Genomic DNA, 22,052 nt, shown 5'->3' with positions numbered 1-22,052 from the left:
CCTATGTCCCTTTGTAGCCTCCTCACATCCTCTTCACAACTTATTTTACTAATTATTTTATATCATCAGCAAATTTAGCAACCATACATTCAGTACCTTCATCCAAGTCATTGAAATAAATGGTAAAAAGATTCCAGCATTGAACCCAGTGGCACACCGCTCATCACATCCAGCCAACTAGAAAAATTCCTCTTTATGCCAACTCTCTTCTTCCTGTTAGTCATAGAGTTATACAACACAGAAAAAGGCCATTCGACCCATCATTTCTATGCTGGTCAAAGACAAATCATCAAACTATTCTAATCCCATTTCCCAGAACTTGGACCGTTGCCTTGCATGTCTTGGTATCGCAAATGCACTTCTAAATAAGCAACAAAGAAAATTACAGCACAGGAATAGGCGCCTCAGCCCTCCAAGCCTGCACCGACCATGTTGCCTCACTGAACTAAAACCCCCTACCCTTCTGGGGGTCATATCCCTCTCTTCCCATCCTATTCATGTATTTGTCCAGATGCCCCTTAAAAGTCACTATCGTATCTGCTTCCACTATCTCCCCTGGCAGCGAGTTCCAGGCACCCACCACCCTCTGAGTAAAAGAACTTGCCTCGTACATCTCCTTTAAACCTTGCCCCTCGCACCTTAAACCTATGCTCCCGAGTAATTTGACTCTTCCACCCTGGGAAACTAACTATCCACTCTGTCAATGCCCCTACTAATCTTGTAGACTTCTATCAGATCGCCCCTCAACCTCTGTCTTTCCAGTGAGAACAAACCAAGTTTCTCCAACCTCTCCTCATAGCTAATGCCCTCCATACCAGGCAACATCCTGGTAAATCTTTTCTGTACCCTCTCCAAAGCTGCCACATCTTTCTGGTAGCGTGGCGACCAGAATTGAACACTAGATTTCAAGTGCGGTGTAACTAAGGTTCTATAAAGCTGCAACATGACTTGCCAATTTTTAAACTCAACACCCCAGCCGATGAAGGCAAGCATGCCCTGTGCCTTCTTGACTACTTTCTCCACCTGCATTGCCACTTTCAGTGACCTGTGTACCTGTACACCCAGATCCCTCTGCCTAGCAATACTCTTACGGTTTCTGCCATTTATTGTATATTTCCTGTCTTTATTAGACCTTCCAAAATGCATTACCTCACATTTGTCCAGATTAAACTCCACCTGCCATCTCTCTGCCCAAGTCTCCAACCGATGTATATCCTGCTGTATCCCCTGATGGTCCTCATCACTATCCGCAATTCCACCAACCTTTGTGTCGACCGCAAACTTATCAAACCAGTTACATTTTCCTCCAAATCATTGATATATATTACAAACAGCAAAGGTCCCAGCACTGATCCCTGAGGAACGCCACTGGTCACAGCCCTCCATTCAGAAACGCACTCTTCCACTGCTACCCTCTGTCTTCTTTGACCAAGCCAGTTTTGTATCCATCTTGCCAGCTCACCTCTGATCCCATGCGACTTCACCTTCTGCACAAGTCTGCCATGAGGGACCTTGTCAAAGGCCTTACTGAAGTCCATGTGGACAACATCCACTGCCCTACCCTCATCAACCATCTTCGTCACTTCCTCCAAAAACTCGATCAAGTTAGTGAGACATGACCTCCCCTTCACAAAACCATGTTGCCTCTCACTAATACATCCACTTATTTCCAAGTGGGAGTAAATCCTGTCTCGAAGAATCCTCTTCAATAATTTCCCTATCACTGAAGCAAGGCTCACTGGCCTGTAATTACCTGATTATTCTTGCTACCCTTCTTAGACAAAGGAACAACATTGGCTATTCTCCAATCCTCTGGGACCTCCCTGTAAAAAGTCTCACAACACCAGGTTAAAGTCCAACAGGTTTATTTGGTAGCAAAAGCCACTAGCTTTCGGAGCGCTCGCTGCTCCTTCGTCAGGTGAGTGGGAGATGTGTTCACAAACAGGGCATATAAAGACACAAACTCAATTTACAAAATAACGGTTGGAATGCAAGTCTTTACAGGTAATCAAGTCTCAAAGGTACAGACAATGTGAGTGGAGAGAGCGTTAAGCACAGGTTAAAGAGATGTGTATTGTCTCCAGACAGGACAGTTAGTGTGATTTTGCAAGCCCAGGTAAGTCGTGGGGGTTACAGATAGTGTGACATGAACCCAAGATCCCGGTTGAGGCCGTCCTCATGTGTGTGGAACTTACCAAGCATTCTCCAACGCTTGGTAAGCGTTCCCCAAGGCGGCCTTCACGACACACGACAACACAGAGTCGCTGAGCAGAGACTGATAGCCAAGTTCGCACACAAGAGGACTAACTGTCCTGGCTGGAGACAATACATATCTCTTGAACCTGTGCTTAGCCCTCTCTCCACTCACATTGTCTGCACCTTTAAGACTTGATTACCTGTAAAGACTCGCATTCCAACCATTATTTTGTAAATTGTGTCTTTATATGCCCTGTTTGTGAACAGAACTCCCACTTACCTGATGAAGGAGCAGCACTGCGAAAGCTAGTGGCTTTTGTTACCAAATAAACCTGTTGGACTTTAACTTGGTGTTGTGAGACTTATTGTGTTTACCCCAATCCAACACTGGCATCTCCACATTTTGGAAATATATCGCCGTTCCTTCACAGTCGCTGGGTCAAAATCCTGGAATTCCCTCCCTATCAGCAGGGTGGATATACCTGCACAACATGGACGGCAGTGGGTTCAGGTCCCATACATCACAAAGGTGGACACTCCTGCGCCCCCTACAAACATGGCGATCGCACCTGCACCCTGCTGCACATTGCCCCTTACAAAGATGCCGGCCGCACATGCGCACTGATAGACATTGCCACCAACAGATTGGCGGCCGTCAGCCCAGGCCCAACACGACAAGTTGCGCCTCCAATTTGGTACCAACAGGGCGCCCGAGAAGTTATTTTCCGAAGTTTGGGTTGAACAACATGTTTACGAAGCCTCTCCACCCACCCGCCACATTCATCGCTCTCCGCGCGCCGCCCTCTACCTTGAACTGATCTCGGCTCCGAGTTAAAACCGTCCGTCCACCGCCATTACCCACACTGCGCATGCTTCAGACCCCTCCCCTATTCACTCTGGTTGGAGGACCAGCCGCTCCTGCTCGGTCCCCCAGCCCCGCCCCCTTTTCCTAGTGGTCCAGAGCTGCCGTCAATCAGTCCCCGGGCATTGTGACGTTGGGCATGCGCAGTGCGGCTCATGTCCAGGGACAGGCGCTTGTTTGTCTGATCTTCAGGCGGGAAGGAGGCGGATAAGCGGAGGCAGCGTTAGGGGCAGTGGGTGGGAGGGGAGGCTCCACACACCCAGTGGAGGCTTCACACACCCAGTGGAGGCTTCAACACCCCCAGTGGAGGCTTCAACACCCCCAATAAGGAACTAGCGGCGCCGCCTCAACACTCAACACAACGGCAGCTGCAGCGCTTTCTCCCGGGGCCAGGCCCCACTGGACAAATGTGGCTTCAGGAAGGAAATGCAGCAATGGGTTTGATTTGATTTATTGTCACATGTACTGGGATACAGTGAAAAGTATTGTTTCTTGCGCGGTATACAGATAAGTCATACTGTTCATAGAGTACATAGGGGAGTAGGAAAGGAGAGAGTGCAGAATATAGTGTTACAGTTACAGACAGGGTGAAGAGAAAGATCAGCTTAATATGAGGTAGGTTCATTCAAAAGGAGCAGGCTTTGGAGAGGGTACAGAAAAGATTTACCAGGATGTTGCCTGGTGTGGAGGACATTAGCTATGAGGAGAGGTTGGAGAAACTTGGTTTGTTCTCACTGGAACAACAGAGGTTGAGGGGTGAACTGATAGAATTCTACAAGATTATGAGGGGCGTGGACAGAGTGGATAGTCAGAAGCTTTTTCCCAGGATGGAAGAGTCAATTACTAGGGGGCATAGGTTTAAGGTGTGAGGGGCGAGGTTTAATGGAGATGTTTGAGGCAAGTTTTTTACACAGTCATAGTCATAGAGGTTTACAGCATGGAAACAGGTCCTTTGGCCAACTTGTCCATTAAGAAGTCTCACAACACCAGGTTAAAGTCCAACAGGTTTATTTGGTAGCAAATACCTGGTATTTGCTACCAAATAAACCTGTTGGACTTTAACCTGGTGTTGTGAGACTTCTTACTGTGCTTACCCCAGTCCAACGCTGGCATCTCCACATCACAACTTGTCCATGCCACCCTTTTTTAAAAAACTTCTAAGCTAATCCCAATTGCCCGCATTTGGCCCATATCCCTCTATGCCCATTGTGCCCATGTAACTATCTAAATGCTTTTTAAAAGACAAAATTGTACCGGCCTCTACTCCTAAGTCTGGCAGCTTGTTCCAGACACTCACCACCCTCTGTGTGAAAAAATTGCCCCTCTGGACACTTTCTCCTTAAACCTATGCCCTCTAGTTTTAGACTCCCCTACCTTTGGGGAAAGATATTGACTATCGAGCTGATCTGTGCCCCTCATTGTTTTATAGACCTCTACAAGATCAACCCTCAGCCTCCGACGCTCCAGAGAAAAAAGTCCCAGTCTATCCAGTCTCTCCTTATAACTCAATCCATCAAGTCCTGGTCGCATCCTAGTAAATCTTTTCTGCACTCTTTCTAGTTTAATAATATCCTTTCTATAATAGGGTGACCAGAATTACACACAGTATTCCAAGTGTGGCCTTACCAATGTCTTGTACAACTTCAACAAAACATTCCAACTCCTGTATTCAGTGTTCTGACCGATGAAACCAAGCATGCCGAATCCCTTCTTCACCACTCTGTCCATCTGTGACTCAATTTTCAAGGAGCTATGAACATGTACCCCAAGATCTCTTTGTTCTGTAACTCTCCCCAACGCCCTACCATTAACTGAGTAAGTCCTGCCCTGGTTCAATCTACCAAAATGCATCACCTCGCATTTGTCTAAATTAAACTCCACCCGCAAGTGGTTCTGATGTTACAGAAAAATAACTTGGCAATAATAGTCAATTACAGCAAATCAGAAACCAGGAATGTTTCTAATCCTTCATTGACGGACATATTTGCCAATTAAATCTGAGCTTTTTGCCCTTTCGCATTCGATGAAAAATTGACTGCTGCTAATCCTTTATTTGCATAGCATATCCCCATATCTCGCCTTTGGTATTTGCTATGGAGAAATCTGGTCTTGCTCACCCTCTGATGAAGGCCGAAAAGCAGAATGTTCTGGGGCCTACGTCGGTGAAGATTAGCCTGTTCATGCTGAAATAGCAGACACTGACTCCTTTGAAGGTCTGCAAGCCGATAAACATTTTCACTCGCTGTTGAAGAGAAGGCAGGAAACTTTAATCTGAGCATTTCCACATAGTCAGCCCTGCTTCGTGCATGTGTTAGAGTGGGCCAAGGCTGAGGCAGCTGTCCTATATATATTTATAGAGAGAGAATAGACTAACATTCGAGTCTGGATGACCCTTTGTCAGAACTCTGATGAAGGGCCATCCAGACTTTAAATGTTGGCTCTATTCTCTCTCCACAGATGCTGTCAGACCTGCTGACATTTTCCAGCATTCTCTGTTTTTGTTTCAGATTCCAGCATCCGCAATATTTTGCTTTTATATGTATTTATATATCCAAATGTGCTATGTTAACAAAATGGACAGTTACTAACCGAAGTATAAAGCATTATGTGATTTAGCTGACTTGACCATAATCCTATAGTTATTCAGTCATTAAAGACACAGTCATGGAGCATTAAACTTGCTGAGCAGGGCCCCTTGTATCAACACACAGGCAGCTGCTTTGTGAGACTGCGAGCAGAACAGACAAGTCAGAGATAAGAGTGTCTTGAGAAGAGAGATTCATTGTGAAGGATCAGGGACAGTTGATAAGATGTAGGAATTCTATGATTCTAATGAACATTCTTTCCTCTCTCATTCCCCAACAGCTGTAAATCTCCATCCCACACACTCTCCCTCCATTCTCACTCTGCTGTATCTAATATTCACCCTCCCAATTCTCCTGAAGGTGCTGATTGAGGCTGATTGACAGATCCATGCTCACTGCTTCCTCTCCACCACACACAAATCATAAGAAACAGGAGCTGCAGTTGGCCATTCAGCCCATCGAACTGCCTCAACCATTCATTGAGAATTGGCTGATCTACCGCAGCATCATTTCCCACGCTATCCCCCAGATAGAGAGAGAATAGAGCCAATGTTTCGAGTCTGGAGAGAGGAAAGAATGTTCCATAGAAACTAGAATTGTGTGTTCTGAATTTCTATCCTGCACTGACACTGATGATCTCTGTAAACTTGTTTTACAGGATACTGAAAGAGGAATCACAGGCCGAAATCTCAAACGTCACATCTAGATCTGACAGTCATATTCCTTGGGACCTGAATATTATCGGCCTTTGTATCTTGAAGGAGAAATTGTTGTCTGGGCTGTCAGTTTGAAAAGATTTCAAATGTCAGTGTGACTGGAAAAGCAGCAACACACTGCCACACTAGAGTGAGAGTGTTCCAGTGCCCTGACTAAAGAGCTTTAACCAGTTACACAGCCTGAATAAATATCACACCATTCACAGCGGGGAGAGACTGTACCCGTGTTCTGTGTGTGGACAAGGCTTCAACTGATTGTCCACCCAAGAGAGAGGCAAGGACACCTGCACCATGGAGAAACCATGGAAATGTGCGGACTGTGGGAAGAGATACGGAGCCCCTTCAGAGCTGGAAGTTCATCGGCGCAGCCACACTGGGGAGAAGCCATTCATCTGCTCTCAGTGTGAGAAGGGATTCAGTCAGTTATCCAACCTGCAGAGACACCAGCGAGTTCACACTGGGGAGAGACTGTTCACCTGCTCTCAGTGTGAGAAGGGATTCAGTCAGTTATCTGGCCTGCAGGCACACCAGCGAGTTCACACTGGGGAGAGGCCGTTCACCTGCTCTCAGTGTGGGAAGGGATTCACTGATTTATCCACCCTGCTGACACACCAGCGAGTTCACACTGGGGAGAGACCGTTCACCTGCCCTCAGTGTGGGAAAGGGTTCAGTCGATTATCTAACCTGCAGATGCACCTGCGTGTTCACACTGGGGAGAGGCCGTTCACCTGCTCTCAGTGTGAGAAGGGATTCAGTCAGTTATCCAGCCTGCTGACACACCAGCGAGTTCACACTGGGGAGAGGCCATTCACCTGCTCTCAGTGTGGGAAGGGATTCACTGATTTATCCACCCTGCGTAGACACCAGCGAGTTCACACTGGGGAGAGGCCGTTCACCTGCTCTCAGTGTGGGAAGGGGTTCAGTCAATTATCTGACCTGCAGATACACCAGCGAGTTCACACTGGGGAGAGGCCGTTCACCTGCTCTCAGTGTGGGAAGGGATTCAAAGTTTCATCCCGGCTGCTGAGACACCAAAAAGTTCATGAATGATTCCAGGGGTTGGATTCTGCTGTTATTGTTTCTGCTCTCAATTACACCCAGGACTGCATTTTGTTCATTCTCACAGTTGGTCAATGGGGAGGGGCGGAGGGTTTCTTTCTGCTGGACTGGCCGGTCTCATGACTTTGCCCCCAGTGGGCTGATGCTCTTTGAGCCTCGTTGCGAATACCTGGTTTCAGATTTCACAAGGATCACAGAGTGACAGGGTGTGAGGAAGTTCAGAGAGGGCAATGGACAGCAGGGCGGTGGCCATCTTTATAGGGGGCAATGGGCAACAGGACGCATGTGCAGCCGCCACCTCTATAGGAGGCAGTGGGCATTGATTCCAGAAGTTAGTTCCTGGCCTCCAGAATTGGTCCCTTTCCATTAAGCCACAGAAACATTGAATTATTGCACTACAGAAAATGACTAACCAGTCACGCATGTGCTGGTTCTCTGCAAGGAAATCAGCTCATCCCACTACCCTGTCTTTTCACTAACAAGACCAACAGAAAATATTTCCCATCCCCAATTACCTGTGGAGAAGATTATGTTTTATCTTCTTGATCAGCTGCAGTCCATGTGGTGAAGGTGCTCCCCTTTAGGTCAAGAGTTACAGGCTATTCACCCAGTGATGAAGAAGGGACAGTGATACATCTCCAAATCAATAATTACAATGTGTATTTATACAGCATCTTTCATGTACTGGAACTTCTGAGGCATTTCTCAGGTGTGATATAAAGCAACATTTGACATAGAGTCATGTGAGCAGACATGAGGGTGGATGGGTAAAGGCTTGGTTAAAGAGGTAGTTTTAATGAGTATCTTAAAGGGGGGAAGGATGATAGAGAGGGGGAGCAGTTTAGGGGGAAATTCCAAAGATTATGGCCTTGGTAACTGGGAGTGCGGACACGTATGATGGAGTGATTAAAACTGTGAATGCTGAGGAAGCCGGAATGAAAGGAATGCAGAGATATTGGAGGGTTGTGAGGCGAGAGGAGATTACAGAGATAGGGAGGGGTGAAACCATGGAGGGACTTGAGAACAAGGATGAGAAATTTAAAATGTTGATTCGTAAACAGGAGCCTTTGTAGCACAGGGGTGATGGGTGAACAAGATCTGGAATGAGTAAACACGTGGGCAGCAGAATTGTGATGACCTCAAGTTAATAGACAGGTTGAGTGAGGGAGACCGGCCAGGGGTGTGTTAGAATTATTAAGTCTAATGGTAACAAGCACTCAGATCCTGCATGGATCAGCTGGCCGGGGTATTCGCAGACATCATCAACCTCTCTTTACAACAATCTGAGGTCCCTATCTGCTTCAAGAAGATGACCATCATCCCGGTACCAAAGAAAAGCCAAGCAGCGTGCCTTAATGACTTCCATCCGGTGGGTCTAACATCCATCATTATGAAGTGCTTCGAAAGGTTAGTCATGGCACGAATCAATTCCAGCCTCTCGGACTGCCTGGATCCAATACAGTTCGCCTACCGCCCAACAAGTCCACAGCAGACGCCAATTCCTTGGCCCTGCACTCAACCATGGAACACCTAGATTACAAAGACACCTATGTCAGACTCCTATTTATTGACTACAGTTCAGCCTTCAACATCATTATCCCCACGAAACTCATCTCCAAACTCCGTGGCCTGGGCTTGGCACCTTCCTCTGCAACTGGATCCTGAACTTCCTAACCAACAGACCACAATCAGTAAGGATAGGCAACAACACCTCCTCCATGATCATCCTCAACACCGATGCCCCACAAGGCTGTGTTCTCAGCCCTTACTATACTCCTTATACACCTATGATTGTGTGGCCAAATTTCCCTCCAACTCGATTTTCAAGTTTGCTGGTGACACCACCGTAGTGGGTCGGATCTCCAACAATGACGAGACAGAGTACAGGAATGAGATAGAGAATCTGGTGAAATGGTGCGGCAACAATAATCTCTCCCTCAATGTCAACAAAATGAAGGAGATTGCCATCGACTTAAGGAAACATAGTGGAGAACGTGTCCTGTCTACATCAACGGGGATGAAGTAGAAATGGTCGAAAGCTTCATGTTTTTAGGTGCCCAGATCATTAACAACCTGTCCTGGTCCCCCCAAGCCAACACTATAGTTAAGAAAGCCCACCAACGCCTCTACTTTCTCAGAAGACTAAGGAAAACCTCACGGGATCCAGGGTGAGGTAGCTAAATGGATACAAAATTGGCTTGATGACAGAAACCAGAGGGTGGTTGTAAAGGGCTGTTTTTCAAACTGGAGACCTGTGACCAGCGGAGTGCCTCAAGTACCGGTGCTGGGTCCACTGTTATTTGTCATTTATATTAATGATTTGGATGAGAATATAGGAGGCGTGGTTTGTAAGTTTGCAGATGACACCAAGATTGGTGGCATAGTGGACAGTGAAGAAGGTTATCTCGGATTGCAACGGGATCTTGATCAATTAGGTCAGTGAGCTGACGAATGGCAGATGGAGTTTAATTTAGATAAATGTGAGGTATTGAATTTTGGTCGATTGAACCAGGGCAGGACTTACTCAGTTAATGGTAGGCCATTGGGGAGAGATACAGAACAAAGAGATCCAGAGGTACAGATTCATAGCTCATTGACAGTGGAGTCACAGGAGGACAGAGTGGTGAAGAAGGCATTCATCATGCTTGGTTTCATTGGTCAGAACATTGAATACAGGAGTTGTTGAAGTTGGACACGACATTGGTAAGGCCACACTTGGAATACTGTGTTCAGTTCTGGTCACCCTATTATAGAAAGGATATTATTAAACTAGAAGAGTGCAGAAGAGATTTACTGGGATGCTACCGGGACTTGATGGTTTGAGTTATAAGGAGAGGCTGGATAGACTGGGACTTTTTTTCTCTGGAGCATAGAAGACTGAGGGGTGATTTTATAGAGGTCTATAAAATAATGAGAGGCATCAATCAGCTGGATAGTCAATATCTTTTCCCAAAGGTAGGGGAGTCTAAAACTAGACGGCATAGGTTTAAGGTGAGAGGGGAGAGATACAAAAGGATCTAGAGGGGCAAAGTGTCTGGAACAAGCTGCCAGAGGTAGTAGTAGAGGTGGGTACAATTTTGTCTTTTAAAAAACGTTTAGACGGTTACATGGGTAAGATGGGTACAGAGGGATATGGGCCAAATGCGGGCAATTGGGACTAGCTTGGGGGTTTAAAAAAAAAGCGCAGCATGGACAAGTTGGGCCTCAGGGCCTGTTTCCTTGCTGTAAACCTCTATGACTCTATGAAATTTGGCATGTTAGCTATGACTCTCTCCAACTTTTACAGAAGCACCATAGAAAGCATTAGCATCAGCTTGGTATGGCTCCTGCTCTGCCCAAGACCGCAAAGAACTACAGAAGGTCGTGAATGTAGCCCAATCCATCACTCAAACCAGCCTCCCATCCATTGACTCTGTCTACATTTCCTGCTGCCTTGCTAAAGCAGCCGGCATAATCAAGGACCCCACACACCCCGGACATTCTGTCTTTCACCTTCTTCCGTCAGGAAAAAGATACAAAAGTCTGAGGTCACGTACCGACCGACTCAAGGACAGCTTCTTCCCTGCTGCCATCAGACTTTTGAATGGACCTACGTTGCATTAAGTTGATCTTTCTCGACACCCTAGCTATGACTGTAGCACTACAGTCTCATTTCCTTCTCTATGAACGGTATGCTTTGTCTGTATAGCGCGCAGGAAACAATACTTTTCACTGTATGTTAATACATGTGACAATAATAAATCAAATCAAAACAAAACAAAGGAATGGGTGATGGTTTCAGCAGCAGATGAACTGAGAGTAGACTGGAGTTGGGTGATGTTACTGAGGTGGAACTGGTCTTGGTAATGATGTGGATTTGTGGTCAGATTCTCAGGTTGGGTGAAATATTTTGCTCTGGTTGTGGCTCAGTCTCAGACAGTTTCCGAGGAGAGGGATGGAGTCAATGGGTAGAATTTGTAGCAGAGAGCGGTGACAATAACTGCAGTTTTCCCAGGATTAAAATGGAGGAAAATTCTAGCCCAGAGCTGGAGAGCTTTTTCAGGGAATCAAAGGATTCGGGGAGGGGGTGGGAAATTGGCGCTAAAAGCAGCTCAATTTAACAATCTGCATTTCTGTTTTTGAGAGTTCTCTCTCACTCCCTTTTTTCTGTTTTAAATCAGTTTCACAGGGCATTAGAAGGGGAAGATTTGCAGTCAGGGAAACAAACCAAACATCACATCAGGATCTGAATATCATCGGGTTTTTAACATGCAAGAAAACAGCAATGTTCACAGTGTAGATAAACCGTGGAAATCTGGGGACTGTGAGCAGGGATTCAGATCCCCGTCTGAGCTGGAAACTCATCAGCCCTGTCACGCTGGGGAGAGGCCATTCACCTGCCCTGAGTGTGGGAAGGGATTCACTTGGTCATCCAACCTGTTGAGGCACCAGCGTGTTCATAATGGGCAGAAGCCATTCACCTGTCCCGAGTGTGGGAAGGGATTCACTCGATCATCTGGGCTGCAACAACACCACCGAGTTCACACTGGGGAGAGGCCATTCACCTGCTCCAAGTGTGGGAAGGGATTTACTGATTCATCCACTCTGCTGAAACATCAGCAAGTTCACACTGATGAGAGACCATTTAAATGCCTGGACTGTGGGAAGTGCTATAAAAGTTCTCAGAACCTAATGCGACATCAGCTTGTTCACACTGACGAGAGACCCTTCAGATGCTCTCACTGTGAGACTGGGTTCAGACAATCATCTGAACTCACTGCACATCAGCGAATTCACACTGGGGAGAAGCCGTTCATCTGTTTCAAATGTGGGAAGAGATTCACTCGATCATCAGGGCTTCTACAACACCATCGAGTTCACACATGGGAGAGACCTTTTAAATGTGCTGACTGTGAGAAATGCTATAAAGGTTCTGTGGACCTGATGCGCCATCAGCTTGTTCACACTGACGAGAGACCGTTCAGGTGCTCTCACTGCGGAACTGGGTTTAGACAATTATGTCAACTGACTGCACACCAGCGGGTTCACACTGGGGAGAAGCCGTTCATCTGTTTGCAGTGTGAGAAAGGATTCACTCAATCAGCCACCCTGCAGAGACACCAGCGAGTTCACACTGGGGAGAGACCATTCACCTGCTCTCAGTGTGGGAAGAGATTCACTCGCTCATCCACCCTGATGAGTCACCAGCGAGTTCACAAATAATCAGTGACTGGATTTTACTGTAAATCACATCCAGGAATGAACTATGTTCATTGACGTCCATTTCTACTGATATGTCAAGAAAATCTGAGAAATTAAAATATTTTTTGTGGGTAATTTCTGATTTTTTTTAAACGGGTGAAGTGAGTGGTAATTAGAAAAGGAGACAGAATGTCTGTGTGAATTTAAACTGTGAGGATTTTTTATGCATTTGTGGGACATGGGCGTCACTGCATGGCCAGCATTTATTGCCCATCCCCAGTTACCATCGAACTGAGTGGCTCACTAGGCCATTTCAGAGGGCAGTTGACAGTCAGCCACAATGCTATGGCTCTGGAGTCACATGTCGGCCAGACCAGGTAAGGACAGCAGGTTTCCTTCCCCAAACAGACATTCATGGGGTGGCACAGTGGTTAACACTGTTGCCTCACAGCGCCAGGGACCCGGGTTCAATTCCCGGCTTGGGTCACTGTCTGTGTGGAGTTTGCACGTTCTCTGCGTGTCTGCATGGGTTTCCTCCGGGTGCTCCAGTTTCCTCCCACAGTCTGAAAGACATGCTGGTTCGGTGTATTGACTCGAACAAATGCCGGAGTGTGGCAACCAGGGGAATTTCACAGTAACTTCACTGCACTGTTAATGTAAGCCTACTTGTGACTAATAAATAAACTTTACTTTTTGCTTTACTGAACCAAATGGTTTTTTTCTGACAATTGACAATGGTTTCATGGTCAGCAGTAGATTCTTAATTCTGATTTTTTAAATTGAATTCAATTATTTTTATTGAATTAAATGTACGAGGCAAGTTTTTTTTTACAAAGAGTGGCAGGTGCCTGGAACTGGCTGACGGGGGAGGTAGTGGAAGCAGATATGATAGTGACTTTTAAGGGACACCTGGACAAATGCATGAATAAGATGGGAATAGAGGGATATGGTCCCCGGAGGCCTGTTTAGTTCAGACGGGCAGCATAATCAGTGCAGGCTTGGAGGGCCAAAGGGCCTGTTCCTGTGCTATAATTTTCTTGTTCTTTGTTCAAATTACACCACTTGCTGTGGTGGGATTTGAACCCGGTCCCCAGAACATTAGCGGAGCTTATGGATTAAGTCTAGGGATAATACCATTGGGCCATCACCTCCCACCTGGAACAAAACTGTTTTCACTACTCAGGCTCCGCTGTGATGTAATAGTCTCTATGACATCATCGCAGCAGGACTGGATGACATCATCAGAGTCCATTGTTTCTGAATGATCCACATCAATAACAACAGGAAATACTCATCAAGCTGAGCACATTATCTAGGCTGACACTGCAGTCTGACATTGAGGGACTGCTGCACTCTGACACACACTGTCCTTCACATGGAGCTTGTGGCGCACTGGCCAGAACCTTCCAATCCTTATCGAGTCGTGGTGACAAAGGACAGAGTGTGTAAATGTTACATCCCTGTTCAAAAACACAGCAATTACAGAACAATCAGCTTAACATCAGCGGTGGGGAAAAGCCAATAATCTGGGACACAATCAACTGATACTTGGAAAAGTATGGATTATAATTTCCAGTATTTTGTGTTTTTAAATCTTGAAAACTTCCCTGGATCTCAAGGCTGGGAGAGACACTCTGAAAGGTATCGGGAGCTGGGACTTGTCCATGATGAGAAACAATACTTTTCACTTTATGCTAATACTTGTGACAATAATAAATCAAATTTTAAAAAATGAGTGTAACTGAAGGTCTGAGACTGAAATAATCTAGAGTTAGAAAGGAGAAAAGATCCAAAAAACAGAACAGTCAGTAGCAGGACATCAATTAATCTCCTATCCTGAGAAATCAAGGATTTAACACACCGTGTGTTTGAAACAAAGCTGATTTATTTAACAGATGTCAGAATATTAAGTTCCAGGTCAGGTAGAGATTAACATCTGAAGAAATAAATGTTAATTGTCTGATTGAAGATGGTCGAGAGGAGATTGATACAGGTATTCAAGATCCTGAGGAGTTGGGCAGGTGAAATAGTGAGAAAATGTTCCCACCAAGAGAACGTCAAGAACTAGAGGGCACAGACCTACCTTAATGGGGAAAACAGAGTCAAACTGATGTGAGGAAAATTATTTTCACCTAGTGGGTGGTTGGAGTCTGGAATAAACTTCCTGTGAGAGCAGTGGAGGCAGGTTTGATCAAGGTACTCAAAAGAGAATTGGATTGTTATCTGAAAAGAAAGAGTGTGCAAGGTTACAGGGGTATGGCAGGGGAATGGGATTAAGCTCTTTCAGTGAGCCAGTGCAGACTTGATGGGCTGAATGGCCTCTTTCTGTACTGTAAAGAATCTGTGATGAGAATTCCTGAATGATGGGGAAAGATCACAGACAGTGGTTCTTAAAGGGAAACTGCAACCCCAAAAACACACTCAGCTCTAGATTGAGAATATTAACCTGCAGCCCACCTACAGGGATTATTAACATCAGCAGAAACAAACCTCAAATGTCAATGAATGTGGCTCACTCCTGGATGATTAACAGCAGCAAGTACAGCAGAATCCACTCCCTGCACTCACTCGTGAAGTCGCTGGTGTGTCACCAGGTGGGAGGAGGTAGTGAATCCCTTCCCACACTCTGAGCAGGTGAATGGTCTCTCCCCAGTGTGAAGTCGCTGATGTGCTTTGAGGCTGGATGAATGTCTGAAGCTCTTTCCACAGTCAGTGCAGCTGAACGGCCTCTCCTCAGTGTGAACTCTCTGGTGTGTCACGAGGTTGGATGAATTAATGAATCGCTTTCCACACACGGAGCAGGTGAACGGCCTCTCCCCAGTATGAATTCTCCGGTGTAATTGTAGGTTATACATCTGGACGAATCCCTTCCCACACACAGAGCAAGTGTACGGTCGCTCTCCAGTGTGAACTCGCTGGTGTAATGTTAGGCAGGATGATTGAGTAAATTCCTTCCAACACACGGGGCAGGTGAAGGGCCTCTCCCCAGTGTGGGTGCGTCGATGAGTTTCCAGTTTGGATGGGCAAGTGAATGCTTTCCCACAGTCCACACATATCCACGTTTTTTCTATGGTGTCAATATCATCATGTCTCTCCATATTGGGTGATTAGTTGAAGCCTCATCCACACAATGAACACATGCACAGATTCACATTGCTGTGAATGGTGTGATGTTTTTTCAGGCTGTGTAACTGGTTAAAGCTCTTTCCACAGTCAGTTCACTGGAAAACTCTCACTCGGGTGTGTCTCTCTCTCGGTGCTTTTCCAGTCACACTGAAGTTTGAAATATTTCCCCACACTCCACATTCAAAGGCTGATAGTGTTCAGGTGCTGGTGAATTGAGCAACTGTTAAATCTTGGTGTGAAACTTGATTCCATTTTGCTGACTGTAAATTTTCCCCTTCAAATATCCTGCAAAAGGAGTTTACAAAACTACTGTCAGTCCAGGATAGAATTCTGATCAGACAAGTCTAATTTCTAAGGAACAACTTTTCTGGTCTGGTTCCCCAAAACAGTAAATCTATGTCTCCCTCCTCCCTGAGCTCTCCCTCTCCCCTCCTCCCTGAGCTGAGGGCGGCACGGTGGGACAGTGGTTAGCACTGCTGCCTCACAGCACCAGGAACCCGAGTTTGATTCCCAGCTTGGTTCACTGTCTGTGTGGAGTTTGCAGGTTCTCCCTGTTTCTGCATTAGTTTCCTCCGGGTGCACCAGTTTCCTCCCACAGTCCAAACAGGTGTGGATTAAGTAGATTGGCAATGCTAAATTAACCCTGAGTGTTGCGGGGGAGGGGGGGGTCTCGCTAGGGTAAATGCATGGGGTAACGGTGATAGGGCCTGGGTGGGATTGTGGTCAATGCAGATTCGATGGGCCCAATGGCCTCCTTCTGCACTGTAGGATTCTATGAGATCCAAATGAAATGTTGCATTTTTTCATGCATCCTTACAACTAATTTATACAAATCACTCCAAGGCCTGTTCCTCCCCATCTCTGGAATCACCTCTCGTACTGCTCTGATTCTGGCTTCCTACACATTCCATTTTTTAATCACTCCACCATTAGTGACGAGACCTTCACTGCACAAGGATGACTTCTCAAAGAATTCCGACCATGCAGAAGGAAACCATTTGGCCCATCAAGTCTGGACCAACTCTGAATATTTTACCCCTGATCTATACCTCTAACCCACCTTACCTGCACATCTTTGTACACGAAGGGGCAATATATTCCCCTAAGCATCACATCTTTGGACGGTGGGAGAAAACCAGAGCATCCAGAGGAAACCCACAGTCACAGGGATAACGTGCAAACTCTGCACAGACAGTGACCTAAGGCTGGAATCGAACCTGAGTCCCTGGAGCTGTGAGGCAGCAGTGCTAACCACCCTGATATTAATGGTGTTATATAAATAGAAGTTGTTGTTGGCTGTAACCCTAACTTCCGGTTTTACAACAACACATTGATTTTATAACAAACTGTCTGATTTTTTTTGTCTCCAGTGGGTTATTCATTTGGTTTCACCCTCAAGAAGTATGGTGGCTGCGCATGCGTTATTCCAATTTACCTCAACAAAGATGGCGGATGCGCATGCGCATTGCAATACTTGGTTCCCTCTAAAGATGGCGGATGTGAACTCGGGTCTGAAGCCTTCGGAAGGCCCGAGGAATTTGCTTTGCAAATTGAGGGTTTGTGGCCGACACCGGGTGTTTATAAAGCCTCACCATCCACCCGCCAACTCCATTTATGTTTCCAATTTTATTTTGGGCTCTGGATCCGCACTGGATCTTTGTAAAAATCTCCATTTAAAACCTGCTCGCTCGAGCGCCTTACCGTCTGCCGCAGGCACTGCGCATGCTCCACATCACAATGCCCGGGGACTGATTGACGGCAGCTCCGGACCAATAGGAAGAGGGGGCGGGGCTGGAGGACGGAGCGGGAGCGGTTGATCCTCCAACCAATCGGAGTGAATAGGGGCGGGGCTGGAGGACCGAGCGGGAGCGGCTGGTCCTCCAACGAATCGGAGTGAATGAGGGGCGGGCCCAGGCTGGGAGTGGAGCATGCGCAAAGATGATAAAGCGCTGGGGAGCCTGGGAACGCACTGCGCAGGTGTGGTGTGCACAGTAAGAAGTCACAACACCAGGTTCACATCTAACAGGTTTATTTGGAATCAGGAGCTTTCGGAGCGCCGCCCCTTCATCAGGTGACTCACCCAGTCCAACACCAGCATCTCCACATCAGGTGGTGTGGGTGCACGCTCTGAGCATGCTCAGTGTCAGTCATGGTGTTGGGGAGGGTTCGGGAGGAGTTTGTGAGCACAGGATAGGAATGGAAACCACGGCTGTACTGGAAACAGCACCAACTTCTGGCCCAGGAAACAGGCCCTGGCTTTACCACAGGGACAGCAGGTGGCTGGACATTGGGGAGGATTTGGAAACACTTTGTGGATCCGCAAACCCTTCAGAATCATTGTCAGCTCCCTGGTTTGCAGCTGCGGGGCTTCTCCCTCCCTCCCTCCCTCCCGGGAACAGGCCCAGGTTAACGGCCCCATCCTGGCTCAGCCACTGGAGGATGGTTCACATCAGAGGATGGGGGAGGGGGACAATAAATAAGAGGTTACACTTTGGCCTCAAATCAATGAGGACTCTGATCTCTGGGAAGGAAGGAAACTCTGGGAGGTGGGCGGGGAGGATTCACAAACACCCGCTGGAGGCCCCAACACCCCCAATAAGACCCATTGGTTTTATTGTTAGTCTGCAGACAGGAGCTGGAGAACTGAACCCAGACAGAGGAGGGAGGGAGAAAACTGGGAGTGGAGGAAAGTGAATTGTCTGTTCAGCATTTCTATTGTGGATTGACACTGAAAGATGTTTGAAAACTGCTTTTACACATTGTTACAAATTGATGATTTGCACACAGAAAACTCAACTCCAAGAGGAATGTTTGTCTCTCTGTGATTTCTATTCTGCATTGACTGTGATGATGTTTGTAAACAGAGATTACAGCTTTCAGGAAAGATTAAATGGATTGAAGGTTTTTCCTATGGAGCAGTGACCTGATAGAAGTCTTTAAAATTATTAGTGGCTTGGACAGGGGAAATGTAGAGAGAATGTTTCCACTCGTGACAGAGTCTAAAAGAAGGAACGATCAATAAACAAAGAGTCATAAATACCAGATAGTTACTAATAAATCCAAGAAGGCAATAAGGACAAACGTCTTCACTCACAGGTTTAGAATCACCATAGAAATGAGTTGAGGAAAGTGCTGAGATTGTTTCAAAAGGAAATGGGAGAAACACACGAGAGAAAAAGAAATAGAAAAATCAACTGAAAGGCTGAGATTAGGTCTATGGGACAGGAGAAGATGTGTCAAGTATAAAGAATTAAACTGAATGGCTTGTTTGTGTCTTGTATATTCAAAGTAATTCAATGTAAACTCCTTTTCCAGAATATCTGCAGTCGGGCGATTCAAACCAAACGTCTCGGGATCTGACAGTGTCACATGGTTCTTCAGGATCTGAATATCAAAGGCCTATGAATGTGGACGGAGAAACGTTTGCCTATTTTGTCTTTGGGAAATTATTCAACATCAGTGTGACTGGAAAAGCCCCGAGACACAGACATCTCAGTTATTTTTCCACAGTCAGCTGGAACAGAGCTTTAACCAGTCACACAGCGTGAAAAGAAATAGCACATTTACATCAGGTAGACACCGTACTCGTGTTCTCTGTGTGGACCTGGTTTCAACTGATTATATAACCTGGAGAGACAGGAGGACACCGGCACCATGTGAACAAGGAGCAGCAATAGGCCATTCGGCCCCACGGGCCAGTTCCGCCATTTAATAACATCATGGCTGATCTGATAGTGAGCTCAAATCTGCATCCCGCCTACACCCGATAGCCTGTCAATAATCATGGAGAAACCGTGGAAATGTGCGGACTGTGGGACGGGATTCAATTACCCATCTGAATTGGAAACCCATCGACGTATTCACACTGGGGAGAGACCATTCACCTGCTCTGTGTGTGGGAAGGGATTCACTCAGTCATCCAGCCTGTACACACACCAGCATGTCCATACTGGTGAGAGGCCATTCACCTGTCTTCAATGTGGGAAGGGATTTAATGCTTTATCAAACCTCCGGACTCACCACCAGGTTCACTCTGATCAGAGACCGTTTAAATGTTGTGAGTGTGGGAAGAGCTTTAAAAGCAGAAAGGATTTGTTGATTCACCAACGCACTCACACTGGGGAGAGGCCATTCATCTGTAACATGTGTGGTAAGGGATTCACTCAGTCATCCCACCTCCTGACACACCAAAGTGTTCACACTGATCGGAGACCATTTAAATGTTCTGATTGCGAGAAGAACTTTAAAAGTAAAAAGGATTTACTGATTCACCAACGCACTCATACTGGGGAGAGGCCGTTCATCTGCTCCGTGTGTGGGAAGGGATTCACTTGTCCATCCCAGCTCCTGAAACATCGATTTGTTCACACTGATCAGAGACCTTTCAATTGTTCTGAATGTGAGAAAACATTTAAAAGCAAAAAGGATCTTCTGAAACACCAGCACACTCACACAGGGGAGAGGCCGTTCATCTGCTCTCTCTGTGGGAAGGGATTCACTCGATTAGCTCACCTTCTGAGACACCATCGAGTTCACACTGGGGAGAGGCCGTTCACCTGCCCTGTGTGTTGTCAGGAATTCATTGATACATCTGACCTTCTGATACACCGGCGAGTTCACACTGGAGAGAGACCTTACACTTGCCCCCTGTGCGGCAAGAGATTCACTCAGTCATCCCACCTGACTACACACCAACTTGTTCACACTGATCAGAGACCTTTTGAGTGTTCTGATTGTGAGAAGAGATTTAAAAGTAAACAGAATCTGCTGAAACACCAGCGAGTTCACACTGGGGAAAGGCCGTTCAACTGCTCCATGTGTGGGAAGGGATTCGCTCAGTCAAACAACCTGCTGAAACACCAGCAAGTTCACAGGCAACAGCAGGGGTTGGATTCTGCTGTTATTGCTGTTGTTCATCACACCCAGGACTGAATGATGCCAAGATGCCTGTTTCCAGCGGTGTTCACAGTTTTCTGGTATGTGTCAATAATTTTGGCTCAACTGTGTGGAAAATGATTGCTAAGTTTGCATCTGATACAAAAGTTGCTCCCATGGTTGACGATGAGGAATAAAGCTGTGGACAGCAGGAAGATATTAATGGACTGGGGGGTTCGTCAACACAAAAATAGCAAATAGAATTCAATCTGGATCAATGAGAGAGATTGAATTTGGGAGAGTAAACAAGACAAGGGAATGAACAATACATGGGATGATGTTGAGAATTATAGAGGAACAGAGGGACTTTGGAGTGCATATCCACTGATCCCTGAAGATGGCTGCACATGTAGATCAGATGGTCAAGGAGGCATTTGGGACACTTTCCTGTCTGAGGCCTGGAATATAAGAGCAGGGAGATTATGTTAGAACTGATAAAAGACGAGTTAGAACACAGCTAGAATACTGAGCACAGTTCTGGTCACTGCATCATCCAACTATAAAGTAAGACATGATTCATTAATTTGTATAAAACTGATAATTTATCATATAATTGCAGATAATGTTTAATTCATCAAATTTAGGAGATAAATAATTATAAGGTGACTTCAGGAAAATGGAAAAGGCTGATTAGTGACTAGCTGAAGAATCTTTATTTATTTTAATCTTGACTTTACTTTTCATAGAATCCCTACAGTGCAGAAGGAGGCCATTCAGCCCATCGAGTCTGCACTGACTCTCAGACAGTGTCTCTAGAGGAGTTGGATTCTGCTTTTGTTGCTGCTGTTGATCATATTTAGGATTGAATCACATTAATTCTGGCCTTTATTTTGCTGATGTTAACTCCTGTAATGTGGCTGGAGTTTAATATTTTAATGCATCAAATAAATCAGCTTTGTTTCAAACAGACAGTGTTTCGTGTGGTTCATCTCTGAGATGTCATGAACATTTTCCCTTAAATCTGCTCTGGAAATGTATTAAACAGAAGATCAACAATTAAATACGTCGCATCAAATAATTGGGAAAAATCCACTGGGGGCATTCATTTCTCAATTAATTCTGTTCTGGAATGTTCTGCCTGAAAGGGGATGGAAGCAGATTCAGATACATCTTTCCGAAGTGAATTGGATCTCCAGTTGAAGGTAAAGTTAGCAGGGCTCTGGGGAAAGGGGAGGGGAGTGGGGCTGATGGGCAGCTCTTTCAAATGTGTGACTACAACCCCATAAGGCAGCTGTATATTGACAGGAGAAAGGCTGATGTCCAAATACCCGAGAATAACAAGGCAGTTGTGATGAACCAGAATAAAACATTGGTTCAGCTTCAACTGGAGCATTGTGGCCAACTCCGGATAGATCGCTATAGGAAGGAGGTGAAGACATTGTAGAGGATGCA

General features: G+C 46.0%; 3 protein-coding genes across 4 annotated transcripts in view; 1 reads left to right on the top strand and 2 right to left on the bottom strand.

Annotated features, from left to right (window-relative positions):
• Positions 1-17,338, bottom strand: part of LOC144484407 (uncharacterized) — an 82,434-nt gene extending 65,096 nt beyond the window's left edge. Inside the window, exon 1 of one of the 2 annotated variants that reach the window (XM_078202944.1) lies at positions 17,318-17,338. The gene's annotated coding sequence lies outside the window, so the exon portion shown is untranslated. Of the gene's footprint in view, positions 1-17,160; positions 17,261-17,317 lie in introns of those variants that run through there. The other variant, XM_078202941.1, reaches the window with a different exon arrangement.
• LOC144484400 (uncharacterized) overlaps positions 1-17,464 on the bottom strand; it is a 42,174-nt gene extending 24,710 nt beyond the window's left edge. The window contains exons 1-3 of the mRNA XM_078202924.1: positions 17,427-17,464; positions 15,090-16,010; positions 5,176-5,300 (exon numbers count right to left, since the gene is read on the bottom strand). The gene's annotated coding sequence lies outside the window, so the exon portion shown is untranslated. The remainder of the gene's footprint in view (positions 1-5,175; positions 5,301-15,089; positions 16,011-17,426) is intronic.
• Positions 1-21,522, top strand: part of LOC144484419 (uncharacterized) — a 113,037-nt gene extending 91,515 nt beyond the window's left edge. Inside the window, exons 5-8 of the mRNA XM_078202956.1 lie at positions 6,732-7,397; positions 11,766-12,559; positions 19,601-19,919; positions 20,169-21,522. Coding sequence (XP_078059082.1) covers positions 6,732-7,397; positions 11,766-12,559; positions 19,601-19,919; positions 20,169-20,657 — 2,268 coding nt within the window. The 3' untranslated portion in view covers positions 20,658-21,522. The remainder of the gene's footprint in view (positions 1-6,731; positions 7,398-11,765; positions 12,560-19,600; positions 19,920-20,168) is intronic.
• The last annotated feature ends 530 nt before the right edge of the window (positions 21,523-22,052 follow it).

The sequence above is a fragment of the Mustelus asterias genome, unplaced genomic scaffold (genome assembly GCF_964213995.1).
Source record: "Mustelus asterias unplaced genomic scaffold, sMusAst1.hap1.1 HAP1_SCAFFOLD_106, whole genome shotgun sequence".
NCBI classification, from domain to species: Eukaryota; Metazoa; Chordata; class Chondrichthyes; order Carcharhiniformes; family Triakidae; genus Mustelus; species Mustelus asterias.
This window is presented reverse-complemented; position numbering and strand designations above follow the sequence as displayed.